Below are 18,173 nucleotides of genomic sequence, written 5' to 3'. Positions count from 1 at the left end.
GATAACTTAAACTAGTACTCCGCGCAGGAGCTACAGGGCGCATGCGTGGATTGCAGTTCGAGTTTGCGCCCACCTTGCTATTGATATTATTTCTTCTACCACGTATTGAGCACTCCCTAAGTCGAAGAAAACGCAACTGAAAATTCATCACACCACATCGCGAGCAACTGGTGTCCTGTTAACAATATGAATGGGGATTTAAACTAAGGGAGTAACTAATATTGTCCGGATTCGGGATCTCTAATGTGCTATCGTGCTATTGTCATATTGCTGCTACTTTTGTCTTTCAAATCGGATTTTACAGCAAGCGCCCAACATGTACCCAATACGCGCATTTCGCTCAACTCGTAAGTATTATTTCAATACGAAATATTATCAAGTATAACACATTAATTTAAGAAGTATAAGTAAACAATACGCAATCTTTTAAACTATTGATATTATTAATGTTAAATCATAATAATTAGTCTATTGATATAAATCGATGAATAATTAATTGCAGAGTACAGGGTTGGGGAGTTAAGCTGGGAACTGAGTTGTATCATTTTGGAGAGTTTATTACTCGAAAAAAGGAGGTTGAGGACGTAAGTGTCTATTCGAATTTATTACCTTTTTATATTTTTGACCATTGAAACAGAACTTTTAGTTATGGTACCTGTAAGATACAATATTATAAATGCACATATTTAACGTACATAATTATTGGCAGAATTATTATTAGCAGATGTCAGTGTTAGGTAACACTCGCATACAAAGAAATTTAATGTTCATCGTAATTTGTATTATAATATTTTATCTTAGATAAGGCATTTTAGACCGGGAGATACTGACACAAAATTTCGAGTCATTTGTAACAGGATGGCGGTTCTACAGGGTTCTTAGTACGCAATGACAAAAAGAAAAATGATGGTGTGAACGCTGGTACCGGCGGCTTAGTCGCGTGGGCGTTAGTCGAACTCATCGGAAAATAGCGAAAGTCAAACGATTTGTAACAGTATGGCACTTATTTTTCCTGTAAGTTTGAGGATCAACGAATATAAATACAAAATTTCAAAGATCTAGGTGTTGGAAATCTTCACTTATATAAATTAATAATAAATTTATTTTTCAAGTATGACAGCACTTTTTCCCCCTACTAGAAGTATGGCAAATATAATAATGGTCACATTTTATCAAATACTCTCCGAAAAGCCAAATGCAATACTGGTACAAAAAGATAGGCGAAATAAAAAATTTTTGCAGATTTTCGGCGGTATGGCGACCATTTGGAATCGTCCGAAAAGTATGGCATGGCGATTTTCGTAAATGGCTGCACGACGATGGTTACCTGTGCAAAAGTTAGCTTGGTACAAATGGTTGAATAATTGTTTTTTTTAAATCAACACATTCGCGTCGGTATGGCGGGCTGTAAGTCATACCGGAAAAGTATGGCATGACACTACCGCCTACTTCTTTTTTATGGGCTATCGGTAAATTCTAAAATTTTTGTGTTACAAATCGTTTGACTTTCGCTATTTTTCCGACGAGTTCGACTAACGCCCACGCGACTAACCCACCGGTACCAGCGTTCACACCATCATTTTTCTTTTTGTCATTGCGTACTAAGACCCCTGTAGAACCGCCATCCTGTTACAAATGACTCGAAATTTTGTGTCAGTATCTCCCGGTCTATTATTGTGCCCTTTGTTAAAACAGAAGGTGTAGTGAAGTACCTTAGTACTACATTAAATTACAATAGTATAGAATTACTATTATACTAATAAGTATAGTAAATTATACTAATATTACTTACTATTTATTATACTTCATCATTTGTTACATCATAATAATTAACTGTCTTGTTTATTATAAATTCCTCTGTACACATATTCATCTTATTTTACTATGATGTTTGATCCAATATTTTGAAATATATTTATGTAAACCAGAGTTGGAAGTCAGCCCAGATAGAGTCGCGGGATGGCGAAAAGTTGGTGCAGAGTATGGCGGACGACATAAGGGCTATGATGGAATTGAAAATCAGCGCAGTCAAACGGATCGTGGAAGCCGCTGAAAACATGGCTTTCGATAAACAAAACGAACCGGTGCCCGAAGATTTTCAATTCTATAATAGCAAGGAAATGGAAGATCTGTATGACGACTCCATTACTACAACACCGGAGCCTGATTTTAATATGGAGAATTGGATCGTCCGCCCGCCATCTAAGAATGCACACCTACAACAAAATGCACATTTTTCCAACATACCGGTCAATACGAATTTAAGCAGCGTTCATGTGCCAACTAATGTTTATGCCTGGGGTACGTAAACGCCTCTTTTTACACTCAAATTCGTTATTTGTATTAGATATATGATCTTTTGCGATAATTCCGAATTTATTTTCATGATTTTAGCTACAGATGTAATAAAGGGAATTCATTGGTCTGAAGGTTTGGACACTCATTTCATTAATAACTATCAAAGTGATCCAACGCTTTCATGGCAATATTTTGGCAGTTCTACTGGTTTCATGAGGCACTATCCAGGTATGTATCATGAAATTTGAACTATAAACTTTAAAATGCTTGGGTTGGTATGTAATACCATATTGTGTATTATTGTTGTATAGCAATGAAATGGCGAGCAGATCCAGTTGATATCTACGACTGCCGCACAAGAGCTTGGTACATGGAAGCTGCTGCAAGCCCGAAAGATGTTATTGTATTAGTCGACCGTAGCGGATCTATGACTGGTCAGAGACGAGACATAGCCAAACACGTCGTTACTAATATACTTGACACTCTCGGAAATAATGATTTTGTTAACGTTATGACCTTCGCTGATACTGTTGAGGAAATCGTACCTTGCTTTGAGGACTCCTTGGTACAGGTAAATAAATCAAGACAAATACATGTTTCAGTAAAAAAAGTATTCTATTATTTGTTTTTTCAAATTCAGGCGACATTGGCAAATATTCGGGAGCTAAAGTTGTCTTTGGACAATTTTGAAACCACGGAAATTGCTAACTTTTCTGCAGCACTAACGAGAGCTTTTGATCTACTCGAAATATATAGAAACAATAGTGGTGGAGCTAATTGCAATCAGGTAATATTACCTAATAGAATTGAAATTAATCGTATACATTACATAGTGACATTTAATATTTTTTTCTTGATTTTTAGGCAATTATGTTGGTAACTGACGGAGTCCCATATAATTACAAAGAGCTCTTCGAAAAATACAACTGGAAGTACGACACCCCGGTGAGGGTGTTCACGTACCTGATAGGTCGCGAGGTAAAGGTAGTACCACTCCAGGTATTACTGTGTTGTAGTCATTGTGCGACCTGCATAATGCCTTCCTTTCTGTCTTCTACCAGTACTCCTTGAATGTGGTACTTACTGTCTATTTAGTACATACTATAAGCTACATCTAACATACCTCTTGTTGTGTGCACGGCTCATCGTATTCTGTAATCCAAATTCCATACTTTCATAATGCTTTCGCTTATAGACTAGTTTATGCTTTATTGTGATGTTCTGTGAATGTCTGTGATGTTTAATTAAAATAGAAATTAATTTTATTTGTTTTCTTATGTTGTTTTAATGGACTTGCATTTCACACAAAATGAAGTTGGTACAATTTTTTTTCTTACATAAGTATATCCATAGTTCGTAGGTAGATATTAAAACTTTTTATTTTATTCATAGTTTATTAGAGAATTAAATTAATTGCGGACGTTGAACACGTTTAACTTAGAAGCAAACATTTTTATTTAACGCAATATCATACATACATATCTAGTGAATACAAGCACAGTGACACAATTAGAAGAAATATGACGTCATAAAGCATAACATTTCAGTACACATGGGGCATTCTTAAGCATTCCCTATGCAGTATGCAATAATGTATTGAGGTTCCCAGGTGGCAGATGTGAGGGAGGTAAAGTGGATGGCCTGCGCTAACAGAGGGTACTATGTGCACCTCAGTACGTTAGCAGAGGTGCGGGAACGGGTGTTAGAACATGTGAACGTGCTGGCTCGACCTCTTGTGCTGCAACGAGAAAAACACCCCGTCGTATGGACCCCTGTTTATGCAAATGTTACGGTACGTTTATGAGATCCTTGACTATACTGAGCATGAGTAATCTAGCTGAAACATTATATGCTGAGACAGAATAACATCTAAATATTCCTTCAGGATCCGAAAGTAGCTGATTACTTATGGGAGCAGCGAGAACGAGCAGAGCAGAAGGAACGCTTCATGAGCCAACGGCGGGATAAAGTTCTCTTTAATTCAGAGAAAGAACAAAATCGACGTTGGAAAATCACTCAGGTATATCATTAATAGATAATAAATAGCATTTAATGTTATTAAATAGAAATAGAACTTTTAATACACAGTGACGTTGATTTCAGATGAAACAAGGTCAATATAGCGAGCTTGGTAATGCTCAATATCAGCTTATGACGTCAGTGTCCATGCCTGTTTACGATCTTCGACATAACGAGGTAAGGTTTCGTTTTTAATAATATTTGTACATACTAAATGGATTTTTAACATTCCCTTTTCATAATAAAACGCATTTACGAAAGAGAAATGACATTAGAAGAAAATAAGAAAGCGATTGTTAGAAATAATTCTGAACTACAACGGGTAGAACAACAAGTTTTTTCTCTTTCTAAAATGACGATTATCCCAGATTAAATTTTCCAAATTCAAAATTTCTATATAATTGTGCATGTCAAAAACAAACGTTTATTTCGGACGATTTTTACAGATTGGCTTTTACGTTACCTCATTATTGGGCGTAAGCTGTATCTTCTTATTGCTGTATTTCGTGTTAAGTCATTCATTGTGTATATTAACCTTAATACATTGCCTTTTAATAGTAATCAATTTTCTTTGATGGTTTCCCCTCAGAACATCACAGAGAATGTACTGATAAATGAAGCTTACTGGGTATCAGTTACAAAAGAGGTACTACACTTAGAAAATTTTGATGATTTTAATGTAAAGTTTTTGCAAGATACATGAGAGTTTTTATGATTTAGTTTTTGGATTTCAGTAACGGTAAAGTCTTATTTGGCCCCGTTAGCGATGCATCTGTCCTCGATAGATGACGGCCATCGCAGTCGCTCGTCGACTGCACAATGTGTTGTTCAACCCTCTTGGCTTATCGTAGTGTAGTTCTACTAGATGTAGGCGTAGACCATTAGGGTGCTATGAATCAATTTTCAATACTTATTATCGAGTGAATTGTTTCTGTGCAAGAATTATGATCTGTATTACGCACACTATCTAACAGATAAAGTACTTTGCCTGAATTTAGCGATGTCTTCGTAGAGACATTTTAAATGACTTGTATTATCAGAAGTAAATGTAAATATTTTTCATTAAAAGTTTCGTTCAGCCCGACTTTTGAGACGTATGGGGCTTTTATTTATTGAAGTAATGTTACTTTAAGAATGACAGAATTTTTTCATATGTTAACGATTTTTAGTGTACATATAAGTTATCTCATTGATAGATGGGATATTTTTGATTTCTAGTGTGTTTGTTATAATGCATTTATCTACATGTTATTATATTTTATTGCATTCGTACGTCCACAACCAATCGCAGTCTGTAGAGGAAAACGGCCAGAAAGAGGTAGGCCCTCGCTCTCTTAGATTCGAGTGGAAGGACGCGTGGAAGGCCGGCGTGGAAGGATGTCTGTGATTATTTAGCACTTTAACTGTATAAGAATTTAATGAAATAATTGTTTCAAATCGATATTCACAGGAGCCACAAATCAAGCAGTGCTCCAAGACACTCAATACAATTTGAAAGCATTAACAATTTAAATAAATTCTAACAGCATCTTACTGGACTATGTGAAAGGTTACTCATATAGAAAAAATAGATTTTTAGATCGAGTTGTAGCTAAACACACTGAAATGTGGTATTATGAATTTTTTTATGTAGTACTTGCTAGAAAGTTTTATTATTATACATATATATTAATAACATAATCAATTAGATGGTTAAAACTCATGTATTATGTAGAATTTTATTGAATCATGTTTTATACTAACGGGGCGTAGATATTAGCCAGATTACTTGCTAGACTTGATGAATTTATAATTTAGAAGTATTTATATTATTAACAATAGTATTATGAATGATGTGATATGAAACTATTTACAAGTAATATTTATTATGAATGCCTATGAGAAGGCCATGTTTTATCTTATTTTTTAACATTGTATTGTAACATTTGTAGTTATTATTTTCATTAAACGTAAAAATAGATTAAAATGATTGTGACTATTTAATTATTGTTTGACTAATAATATTAACTGTTTTTAAGTTATCTTGTATTATAAATTTAATAGATTTAACTATTATTGAAGTAACATGAAGCGTGGTTCCAGATGCGAATTGCTAGACTGTTAGGAGTGGCAGGGACAGACGTGCCATTGTCTGAGATACAGGCTCTCATGACACCTTATAAGGTATTTGAATGCTTTAGTTTGTGAAGTATTTATTGTGTAAACTTTAACATAATTCTGTAATCTATTTCTTTCTTCATGCGTTTGAACGGAGCTGCCCAAAACTATGTTTATTTTAATTTACTTATAATTACTATCTCAGACTGAAAATAATTGAAATTTGTTCTATCAAGCATGTGATTGTTCTATAACGCATATTCAATAATTGATTTCAGATCGGAGTAAACGGTTATGCTTTTATGGTCACCAACAATGGTTATATTTTGATACACCCAGATTTGAGGCCTGTGGTAAGTTCGATCTTTAAATAGGTTCAATTTAATTGTAATAAAAGCATTGAGGAAACTTAATATTTATTTGTTTTTCAACAGTTTCAACAAATTTTGAAGCCAAGCTACAACAGTGTGGACATGATAGAAGTGGAATTATTTGATGATGATAGAAGCCCTCGTAACTTTAGCAAAGAATTAACTGCCGTGAGTTTTTTAGAAGTTAAACTTTTTGTTATTTATAAATTATTAACAATATTAAACAATTTCATTTCATTTTAGTTGAGGCAAGAAATAATCGACCAGAAAACGGGCAATAAAATAATGAATGTTAAATATCATATGGATGACATGGTAAGTATACTTTATAAATCCAGGTATTCATTACTAATTCTAAGATAAAACGTCCTCGTACTGGTAAGACTTAGGAGCCAATTGCATCAAAAGCAAATATATGAAAAGCAAACGTAAAACAGAGAACAAAAGATCGTTCTACTTCTACGCAGTAATAGTTTCATATCAATGATTTTAGAAAAGAGTGTCCCGCGGTAAAAAGCACTACTTCTGGACGGGCATCAGCGACTCCCCGTTCACTCTGGTGGTCACTATACCGGAGAACTATGGCCGTCATCGCATAACCCCACCACCTACTGATGATATACATCGACTGTCATTAACTTCCTCTAAGAATATATCTGCGAAACAATACCTGTCGGATAAATGGAGTGTGCATCCTGATTGGTGAGTTATTTCATTAAAGTAAATATGCATTATATAAACAACCGTGCAGAAAGGACATCATATTACCAAAAAATACTTAAAATCTTAATGTCCGTAATAATTGAAATGGTAAACACTAAACCGTTGGTTGGTATCGGAATGTATCTAATAGATATGGCTATACTTTATCTGCTTTTTAAATTGTGATTGTCCTTCTTGATTCAGAACTTGTAGATATTTAATTAACAACCATACCCATTTGGCCACATAATTTAGAACTTCGAAGATACCAATTCTTTCACAAGCTAAATCTAAAAGCGCCAATCCAACAGGCTGTACTGCCGTCATTACGAGCGTACATTCGCATCCGCGGAGGAAGAGTTGCTATACTTCTTGGAGCGTGTAGCCAAGCCGGGCTGGCGCTGGCCCGCCAAGCCGCGCCCGCCAGAACACCACAAAAACAAACCCGGCCATGACAGGCACAATGGTACTGACATTAGATACAAACACTACACTCTTACTATCACACACGCAAAACCTGTATTTGCATGGACACGATAACGTATAAGCCAAATTTTATGTCGATAAGAAAGACGACGAAATTAAAATATATTATGATGCGTGCATGAATTGTTTTATTGTGATTATTTTTCCGATCCAAATATCGACCAATAGAATTGCACCATTCGACGTCACGTGGTACAACCTACATGGTATTATACTGATAATTTTTTGAAAATTTTCTCTGGTCGTTGACGTCAAACTGACAGGTTCAATTCAATTGTGAAATTATTGGCCGACATTTGGGACGGAAAAATAATCTCCCGAATACCACACGAGCTTCAAAATTATCTGGCATTTCCCGCAAGGTTCCCTGCAAACAAATAAAGTCGTCAAGTTTTTCAGGAAAAATCACTCGCGCTTAGCGCTCGTGATTTTTTAACCTTGACTAAAAACTTGACTCCTTCATTTGTTTGCAACGAACCTATCGGAAAATACCCGATAATTTTGAAACTCTTGTGGTATTATAAGTGAAAATTTGACTTTCTTTTTTTGAAAACTTATGTATATAATTTTTTTTTATTTTATAGATAAGTAACTACCTAACTACTTATCTATAAAATAAAGGTACTTTTTTCTAATAAGAACCCCAGATCCGTTCAATTTTCCCCAAAATTTATTACAGCCCATAAGCCAGTACCTTATTATTATATTCTAGTAAATACAATTGCAATTGTAATAATAATTGTACACCTAAAAATTTAGTGTTTCTGGGAACAGACGGTAAGCATTTAATAGCTTCTCAACCTCTAAGTGTTACCTAAATATGTAAGAATATCTGATGATAAAGATGTCTATTGTGTATTTATTATGTGTTAGATGCGCTGCATTGCTTTATTATTTTTTTGACGGGTACTTTCACATTATAGGCTCTGTAGATGGCGAAAGAAACAAAGCTGCTCAAAGGAATGAATATTACTGTAAGTTCGTAACTTCGTAGTACTAGAAAAATCTGGACTAATGTCGGTACAAACATACAGACATACTGATTGAATAGATTAAAACATTTCAGATGTGTTTAAATTTATAATCAAGTATACGCTTTTGTTGCTGTAACTGCATGTAAATTGGTGGACGATTTTATATCAAACATCAAAGTAACAACGCTATCACATGCCATTCATTATTCATTAAGAATTATTCTTAAATTCTAAAGCTTCATACGAAAATTGCTTGAAGTCATTAAAGCAAATACATTGCTGATTGTGTTCTTAATATTTTCGCGATTCTCATACTATTTTCTTGTAAAGGCGACCATGGATTAATGCAAGCTCTGGTGTACGACGCCAGGAATACAGCCTGGTTCAACAAAAGTATAGCGGAATCAGCATCGGATGAGAAGGCGTGAGTGTTCTATATTATTGTTTTATTGATATACCAGTCACGATTCGATACATTTGTACCTAGATACGAATTGAGGCGTCTACAATAATTTACCTGAAGTACGCAATTGTTTAGGTTTGAATTATCTAGCAGTAATTAAAACTTCTTTCACAAACATTTGAACAATGGTTATGGTTGTGATTTATATAAAATGTTGAAATAAAAACAAGTTACTGGAAATAAATCAGAAAAAAATGGTTGAAATTAAGACAAGATTACCATTATTTGAATTATTTAACCATTGACGTAAAATTTTTTTGCTGTTGTACTTTCAAACTTTTGCTCATATTGCAAATACTTTCATCTATTTGTTCCAAATGTGTAAATTATCGTAGACGACCAAATTATATGATGTATTTATGTCCATGCACAAATAACTTACTTTGCACATACATTTTGTTATTCCGCCTGGATAGCCCATTGACAAAAGTGATCGGATTATTGCCGAGGTAAAGTATAGCCCTACCACCACTTGCATGATCTGTACCCCTGTGTATGGCTTTGAGTGGAAATACTTCAATGCTCTTGAAATTAATAAATTTATATAACATGAAAACATATGTCTTTACAAAAATAAAACGACCTATAAAGATTCTTATGATATCTTCTTTTCTACATTAACAACCTATAAAAATGTAAGCAGGGTAATTCTGACAATTTGACCAATGATATTTGATGATATTTTTTTTCGTTATTTTCTTCTGTAAAAATGCTGTAAATATCTAAAGAAATGTTCGTGCAAAGCAAACTTTGAAATAGTTTCTATCTTCTTCCGTCTATCCTTAAGTTGCAGTTCTGCCTAAAATTTTGTTTAATGTTTTAGAACTACCAAACGATAGTATGTGTTTAATTCAATGCTGCCAAGGAGGTGTAAGTAATAGGTGTTGTGTTTCCTGGCTTGCTTTGGATTTCTGTAAGGCGCAAAACATTTTGCAGAAAGTCAACGTTATTGGTCGTACTAATATGTACAAACTTCTGATAGCCTATCTACCAAAAATATTTTTGGTGTTAAGAATAGTATGTTCATTGTAATCGTTGACCGAAAATACTCTTATTAACTACCCTTCATAAACCTCATCCAGCAAAACGAAAAAGTAAAATATGATATACACTAATGAATTCTTTTCTTTTCTCCTTGATAGGGATTTAATATAATTTACTAACCAATTTTAAATATTTGTTCATAGGGCTGAGTTCATTCAACGTTTCGGATACATCGTCGCTTTTCTGGCAACCCACAGCGGATTGACAAGATGGCAAACTCACCCGCTAAAAGAACATGATGATAAGTAAGTAAAAACTAAAAACCTTCTGCGTTTTGCAATTGCAAATTGTTATTAATCCATTCCTTACCCATTACTACATATTTTTTGATTGATGAGCAAGTCTGAAATTGTTCGTATGTATTATAAAACTTACTTGAATTATAGATAGTAAAACAAAAAGGTAGTGCTAGAGCAACGGCAATATTTATCATTTTTTCTTCATCTAAATCCAGGATAGAATTCGGAAAGCAGTGGCCTCGAGCAATCGACGAAGTCTGGTACCGAAGAGCAGTGGAACAGCACTATATCGACCCACTGAGCTACGTCTATAGTGTTGAGATGAACACAGAGAAGTTCCCACTCAACGTCAGTATGGCGATGGTGACGGCTTCGCACGCTGTGTTCCATAGTGATGGACATAGGAAGGCACCAGCCGCGGTTGTTGGCTTTCAGTTTAAACACGAACGACTAACTGAATGGTTTACTAATATCACGTCTTCTGTAAGTACAATTTTTGTAACCACCTCGACCCATCCTTATCCCTAGTCCCTTCAATGATCTTTCAAAGGTTTAAAAGAAGATGAATGTAGAAATAATAGTTAAAAATCATACAGTAAGCTCCTTTTTACATATATGTAAAAAGGAGCTTAAAACAAATTTAAACTCAATTTGAATAATATTTTTTCCAGTGTGAACACACGAAAGACTGTGTCACGTGCGCATCAGACGATTGGGATTGTTATTTAGTGGACAGCAACGGCTGGATCGTTGTCAGCAAAGACGAAACACAGACAGGGCAATTCTTTGGAAAGGTATAAATACCAACCGGGGGTTTCGTACGATGTCTTAAAGCATTATTATTTCTAGTGTGGAAAAAAATGACAGCGCAATATAGGTTGTCTAGCGCCATCACTTTCACGGGAAATATTACTGCTATAAGACAACATAGTAACCCCCCTGAAATTGAAGTTTATTGAGAAGATTGAATTTGTAACTGGACTTTTGATACACAGATTCGACCAGACATAATGTTGAAACTAGTGGAAGACGAAGTGTTTAGGACGGTTCACGTAATTGATTACCAAGCGGTCTGCTTCCGGGAGAAGAAAATCACCAACCCAGCTTCTACGATACGAACGGTTTGAATTGCATATTAACCTAACATTCCAGATACAGCAGAAGATATTAAATTTATTTTAAAAAAGTCATAAGAATCAAAACTCCCTGATTTTCTATTCACGTATAAAGATAAGAGCAAAGGCTCTTGCCGAAATATTTTCTGTTCTCAGTTTTGGCTACCTTTTCAAACTTATTTTTTTATCCACCTACTCTCGCAATGATTTTTCAGCCAATACAAAACCTGCGCCTCATAATGTCCTGGTTCGTCACAACGACAATCTGGTTGTATGACTCCATTTCATTGAGTTTCGCGCAATCGAGTTATTCCTTCGATGATGGTAAGATAGTTATATTTATTCAAATAAATATTATGTGTTGTTTTGCCTCACAAGCGTAGCTAGAAGATTTTTTGGTTCAGGTTAGATTCCTGGATCGAAAATACTGGTTTTGTAACTGAATAGTAAAAATCTATGATTAAATGTAAGCAAATTAGATAATTGGAAAAATATTGTCGAAGAAAAACATAAAATAATTATTTTTTTATTGGATAATAAGAAAGGAGCTAAGATATGCCACTAGATTTTATGTGTATTATTTAAAGTTTAGATATATATTTTGTGCTTATTGATGTAAAATATTATATAATTTAACTCCATTCCTTATCGTCACTTGTCAGCCACTAAATTGTTGTTAATAATTAAAATAAATGTGTGCATCCTTCTAGCTACACTTAATGATTGTTAGTTTAACAGCAATCTGGAATCTTGCGCGTTGTCAGCATGATCTGTTTATTGCATGACAACGAACACTGCAAAATGAACGTCCTACTCGAGCTAAGCTATAAATATATTATATTAAATTGGATGCAGAAAAATGTTTTAATTCAAAAAGCTATCAATGTTCCTTAAATTTCCACTGCTTAAAACGCTATCGATGTTGAAATAAATGTTTGCTTCTAAGGGATTTACTAGGGATTTAGTTTTCAATAAACTGCACTATTCTACTAACACAAATTTCTGAACTTTCCACTTCTGGGCGCATGTGAGTGCTCGAAATGTTTTCCAAATGGAACTAGTTTAAATTTAGAACTTGAAATTCTGGATATGGAGTCTGATTGGTCGTAGATAACAGTTGAACGTTAGTAGTAACGACTCCATCTTGTTTTCAGAGTTTATTACATCCACTGGTGAGTTTAGTACGAGCACCGTAGTGTGTCTTCTCAAGGCATTATTGGGTTCTTGATTATCATTTTGTATTATGACCTTTTGTAGATTATATTCCGGAATGTGCATGTTTCGTAGATCGAGTTACATGTGATTAAATCGATTCATACGTGAACAAAATGTGAGGATTTTTGGATGACTGTACCATCTCGTTTTATGAATAAAAATCGTCTCTGCATGTTATATTATTAACTCCTAAATAATGATAAAATAAGTTTCCAAAGCCTCCTTCATATCAAGATAACATTTATAAAAGCTTCAGCCTGCGTTTTATTTCATTCTCCTCCATATTTCTGTTGTCATTGTAATATACAACGGTACATTTTATTAGCATGATGCCAGCTGATTGCTGTTTCAATTTTTTCCAAATTAATTTCCTAATTTTTTGATCTTCTCAACCTTTTTTATATCATTCCTTCGACTCATTATGGTTCGATGATATATTCATTCATCTCTCCATTCCCTCCACAATTTTAAAACAGTTTTTATAATATCTTTTATTACGCAGTGGCGTATCAGAACTACGAGAATGACGAAGACACAGACGATCCGTCGATGCCAAAACCGCCGACGCGAATCCACGAAAGGGATTTCGAAAAGCTGGTACTCATTAATAGAACCCGGCCTACACCTTGCGACAGAGAAATGTATTTGTATCAGATGGATTATAAGAATTTGGATGCGAAATTGAATAAACCGTTGAATGAGTGTATGCGACCATTCTATGCTCAGCTAGTCAACTACACGAACATGCTCTTGGTGGTCGTAGATGGAATGTGTGCAAAGAAGGATGTATCTATTGCATCGATAGATCCTACAGAGGTGCAGTACAATGAGTCATTGCCTTGCTTGAAACATAAACATCCCTTGTATAGGAAGACGCCAGCATCGTGCATTCGGAATCATACAGAGGTGGGTAGTTGGTGAAATTATAATTTGAGTGTATTAAAATAATAAATGATTGATTCTATGATTATGCATGAAAACATTACGACTGAATCAAATTTCTCATATTATGATATTGCAATATAATTGAAACTAAAATCATTACATAGTATAAGACAAAGTTGCTTTCTGCTGTCTGTGTGTCTTGCTTAGATATGCTTAGATCTTTAATATTACGCAACACATTTTGACGGGTATTTTTATCAGATAAGAGTGATTCTCGTGGAAGGTTTGTGTATAATTTATGAGGTTATAGACAAAGCGAGCGAAACCGCAGACGGAAAGCTAGTGTTTGGATAGAAAATCATCGAGATTGCGATCAAATTTTCATTTCATGTTTCTTAATTTATAGGAAAGCAACATAGACATGTGCGGCCGTGGCAGCCTGCTCAATCGGAACATGTTATGGATACCCCTAAGCATTCTCAGTATTCTATGGATAAAAATATTCTAAATCAATGTGTAATGATAATAAATGTCATAGTTGTTTTAACTCCCATTCCACAATCAAGCTTTGTGTAATCTTAGACATGTCTCTTAACATATCAATGTTTTTATGTGTGTTATTCCCAAAGAGTTTATAAATATACTCCCAAGGTGCCATCTACATTGGCATTCTCATATCAGTCAATATATCATTTATTATTAATAAGAAATATATTATGTAACAGAGTAATTTATTCCCCCTTACAATAAGAGATTTAAAACGATGTTAATTGAAATTATTTATTTATTTTATAAACTTACTCCGTCCTGGTGACAAATGATCACAACTAGGATGGAATTATTACAATATTCTGCGATCAGTTGTACTTAATATGAGATTTTAATGATAAATTATTCTGTTTATTTAAGATACTTTTAAATTTTAAATAATAAAAATTGTTCTGTACAAATAAAATATATTTATGAAAACAAGAATTTTTCTTTTATTTATTGACAATAACACTACACTAATTTAATATTCTAAGATAAAAATATTACATTCTATGTACATAATTATTTCATATATCAAAGTAGATCAAGTTCTTTGCAAGTTATAGCTACAAAGATAGTTATATTGTTTATTATTAAGGACAAAAAGTTTGACCATAAATCAATACCAAGTGATTAACACATATCCAGAATTTGATAAAATATTGGAGTATTCACGTAGATAATTTTTTGACCAGTTCACTGAATATTTCTCTAAGTATTTATCTAGTTATCCTCTATTTTGATTTCAGCAACTACACATTAGGTATTTTATTTTTATTAATAAAGTCATTCACCTCAGCCATAAGCACTTCATATCTATGCTGTCTCAACAGTGATTCCTGCAGTTCCTCCAAATGTTCTCCACCTTGCATGAACACTTTGAGACTCGGTATGTTAATGCCTCCCTCTCTGTGCTCAGTCACACGATCTTGCGGGTAGTTGTAGGTTCGTATCTTTTCATTGCGATTGCTTGAACCTACCTGTAAAAATTTATGAGATTTTTTTAATAATTTGAATTAAAGAATCATGGATTAAGTAATAAAAGACAACTGCTGCACAACCATTACTTTTTATGTGCTTATTTGGATTATAAAACCAAAAGGTTCAATATAACTAAGAGATTATAATGACTAAAAACTTAAAAAAATTGGCTTATATGTATTTGCGAAATTGAAGAAAGTGTTTCTTACCTGAGTTTTTCTCTCACTGTTAATTTTGGAAGACTGTTCGTCAATTTGTTTCTGAAGCAACAGAGCTCTTAACTTTTCCATTGCAATCTCTCTATTCTTTATCTGTGATCTACCTTGTTGACATTCAACAATAGTTCCTGTGGGAATATGAGTGATTCTCACTGCACTGTCTGTAGTATTTACATGCTGACCACCAGCTCCACTCGCCCGCTTTGTTTCTATAGTTAAATCTCGATCGAGGATCTCCATCTCAACTTCTGTAGCCTGCGGTAAGACTGCTACAGAAACTGTGCTGGTATGAATCCTACCACTTCTCTCTGTGGCAGGAATTCTCTGGACTCTATGCACACCAGCTTCCATCTTCATTAGCTCTGGGGCACCTATTCCCTTTATCAACATTGAAGCTTTCCGATAACCACCAATATCTGATTTTTCAACAGATGCAATATCTACTTCCCATTCCTTGTATTGCGCATATGCTTCATACAATTCAAAGAGTTCTCGAGCAAACAGCATAGCTTCTTGGCCTCCGGCACCTGCTGTAACCTCTAATATCACTCCTCCGTTCGACAAATAAGGCTCTAAAAGAATCGACTGCAAATCTGTATCTACCTCCTTTAGACGGCTGAGGTATATTTTAGCTTCTTCTTTAATCATTTGCTTTATTTCTTCATCCTTTTGGTCTTTTTTGGTGAGTTCTTTTAATGATTCGATGCTGTCAAACAGAGCGATTCGCTGCTCAAGCACACTAACAATAGGCTTAATTTCGTGCAGACGTTTATTTTCTTCAACAGTCCTTCTTGCTTTAATATGCAGTGTATCATATTCTATCATTAAATGTTTCAGATAAGTTTGCACTGCTGGATCAGATATATTTAAAACGTTTTGAGAGTAATATTTGTGCATTAATAAATAATTTTCTCTGTGAAAAAGAGATCGCAAGAAAGGTATTTTTGAACGTAACATTTTTAAAAATACAATTGTTCGATCAAGCTCTTAATATGTAGTGCAAAATATCAGAATAATTTATTATTTCGCCTTGTTTTCTTCTACTTGGACAATTTTTAAATCAACTTTTGACAAATGACAATTGACATGTACAGATTTTGTCAGAATTGCCATCGTAAAAAATAAATATAATTTAAAGATCACGACCCTAAGAGCGTTTTCACATTATCCGATCCGATATCGGATATCGGACGCCGATAGCCGATATCCGATATCGGATACAATTTGCCCTTTCACATTGTCCGATAAAATCGTTCCGATATCATCATGAGTGTTGCCAGAAATTTTTAGAGAAAACTAAACTAAATTGCCAGTTGATAAAAAAAGGTATAATTAAAAAAAAATCAAATGTTATATCATAGTTGTACATGTACATTAAAAATAACTACGATAAAGAAAAACAACTTCAAAAAAGAAAAGTAAAATGTAAAAAAAGATTTGATATCACAAATTACAGCATATTATTTAGATATGCTATTAACTAAATAGTTTTGATATCGGTCATTTGTGTAACATAATATACACATTATAAATTAAATAAATTTATATCAATACCTACTACAACCTAGTATTAGTTAATAGTTTTAGTAATACATATTAGTATACCTTTCAAAATCTATTAAATGTATTTTTAGCAAGACGTACCTATTATAAATTTATAAGACGTACCTAGTCATTTAGTCATTTTTTCACTACATACATTTATAAAAGTTCATGTAGTACCTATGATAAATTTATTAAGTGATACAATCTTTGTTCACATTTTCTTTTCTTTTTCTTATTACACTGTAATATCCTAAAATAATATTGTAACTCGTTCAAATATATTTGTAATATGATTGTTGTAATTTCCTGTAAGTAAAGATACATAAATTATTTTATTGTTATAAGCAATTATTTTAGAATTAAGAGTTTTCAAACTTTGTATTCTTTGTTGTAAATTCAAAATAAAAATAAAATCGGTGTGAAATCTCCTCCTTTTTTTGAAGTCGGTTAAAAACAAATCACAATACAATAAACAGCACAACCAACATCCGAGTAGGAGGAGGAGCGAGGCAGAATGAGATAAAATAAAGATGATAGACACTAATGTTTTCGAAGATAGATATTTGAATTTAAGAACGCAATATATTTTTGTTTACTTCAGTTCAGCCAATTGCCGTATATTTTAATACGGCAAATAAAAATACCTGCCGTATAAATCGTATTTTAAATGCCTATAAATACTTAAATGTGTGTTTTCTTAATAAAAAAAGGTTTCTTTTAATAGAAAGGGTTTTAGGTTAAAAGCAAAGAATTTTTTTAAAGATTGAGCGCCTTAGAAGACTGAAAATACACAAACTAGTGCTTTTTTGCTGTTAGTATACTGCCTTTTCGAAAATTGAGTTGGCAACACTGAACATTATCGTCCGATAGCCACTGGGAATATCGGTGTCGGCTCCGATATCCGATATCGGACCGGACAATGTGAAAGACAGGTACATATTTCATACATTTTACTTCCCTCCGATATCGGATATCGGCTATCGGCTTCCG

General features: G+C 33.8%; 2 protein-coding genes across 9 annotated transcripts; one reads left to right on the top strand and one right to left on the bottom strand.

Annotated features, from left to right (window-relative positions):
• The first annotated feature begins 112 nt into the window (after positions 1-112).
• stj (voltage-dependent calcium channel subunit straightjacket) lies at positions 113-14,867 on the top strand. 8 transcript variants are annotated; one of them, XM_090103069.1, is made up of 28 exons: positions 113-347; positions 503-584; positions 1,929-2,301; positions 2,395-2,526; positions 2,610-2,869; positions 2,939-3,085; positions 3,163-3,276; positions 3,908-4,090; positions 4,184-4,318; positions 4,402-4,494; positions 4,907-4,963; positions 5,609-5,635; positions 6,400-6,480; positions 6,693-6,767; positions 6,849-6,953; positions 7,029-7,100; positions 7,279-7,487; positions 7,799-7,953; positions 8,897-8,947; positions 9,278-9,371; positions 9,827-9,859; positions 10,598-10,699; positions 10,909-11,176; positions 11,365-11,487; positions 11,689-11,814; positions 12,024-12,132; positions 13,526-13,929; positions 14,315-14,867. In XM_090103069.1, exons 1-28 carry the CDS (start codon positions 244-246, stop codon positions 14,414-14,416), a joined length of 3,816 nt encoding a protein of 1,271 aa, XP_089959195.1. In that variant the 5' UTR covers positions 113-243; the 3' UTR covers positions 14,417-14,867. The 8 variants fall into 8 exon arrangements, with proteins under 8 accessions (XP_089959195.1, XP_089959196.1, XP_089959194.1 ...); XM_090103070.1 differs by having other exon boundaries at positions 3,163-3,282; positions 8,906-8,947; XM_090103068.1 differs by having other exon boundaries at positions 3,163-3,282.
• Positions 14,868-14,874: 7 nt separating this feature from the next.
• Positions 14,875-16,711, bottom strand: mRF1 (mitochondrial translation release factor 1). The gene is made up of 2 exons (XM_090103077.1): positions 15,630-16,711; positions 14,875-15,419 (listed from the first exon to the last, which is right to left on the bottom strand). The coding sequence occupies exons 1-2, from the start codon at positions 16,593-16,595 to the stop codon at positions 15,192-15,194; spliced, it is 1,194 nt and encodes a 397-aa protein (XP_089959203.1). The 5' UTR covers positions 16,596-16,711; the 3' UTR covers positions 14,875-15,191.
• Positions 16,712-18,173: the final 1,462 nt, after the last annotated feature.

The sequence above is a fragment of the Colias eurytheme genome, chromosome 6 (assembly GCF_061535395.1).
Source record: "Colias eurytheme isolate Ceu_HAF_F1 chromosome 6, ilColEury1 Martin Lab GWU primary, whole genome shotgun sequence".
NCBI lineage: Eukaryota > Metazoa > Arthropoda > Insecta > Lepidoptera > Pieridae > Colias > Colias eurytheme.
This window is presented reverse-complemented; position numbering and strand designations above follow the sequence as displayed.

What these genes read in the sequence shown, in the direction of transcription:
- mRF1 (XM_090103077.1), bottom strand. Translation starts at nt 16,595, where the DNA reads ATGTTACGTTCAAAAATACCTTTCTTGCGATCTCTTTTTCACAGAGAA. An exon ending in ACAGTGAGAGAAAAACTCAG is followed by an intron (nt 15,420 to 15,629) that starts GTAAGAAACACT and finishes AAATTTTTACAG; the next exon opens with GTAGGTTCAAGCAATCGCAA.
- stj (XM_090103068.1), top strand. Translation starts at nt 244, where the DNA reads ATGTGCTATCGTGCTATTGTCATATTGCTGCTACTTTTGTCTTTCAAA. An exon ending in ACGATCTTCGACATAACGAG is followed by an intron (nt 4,495 to 4,906) that starts GTAAGGTTTCGT and finishes GTTTCCCCTCAG; the next exon opens with AACATCACAGAGAATGTACT. An exon ending in CTCTCATGACACCTTATAAG is followed by an intron (nt 6,481 to 6,692) that starts GTATTTGAATGC and finishes AATTGATTTCAG; the next exon opens with ATCGGAGTAAACGGTTATGC.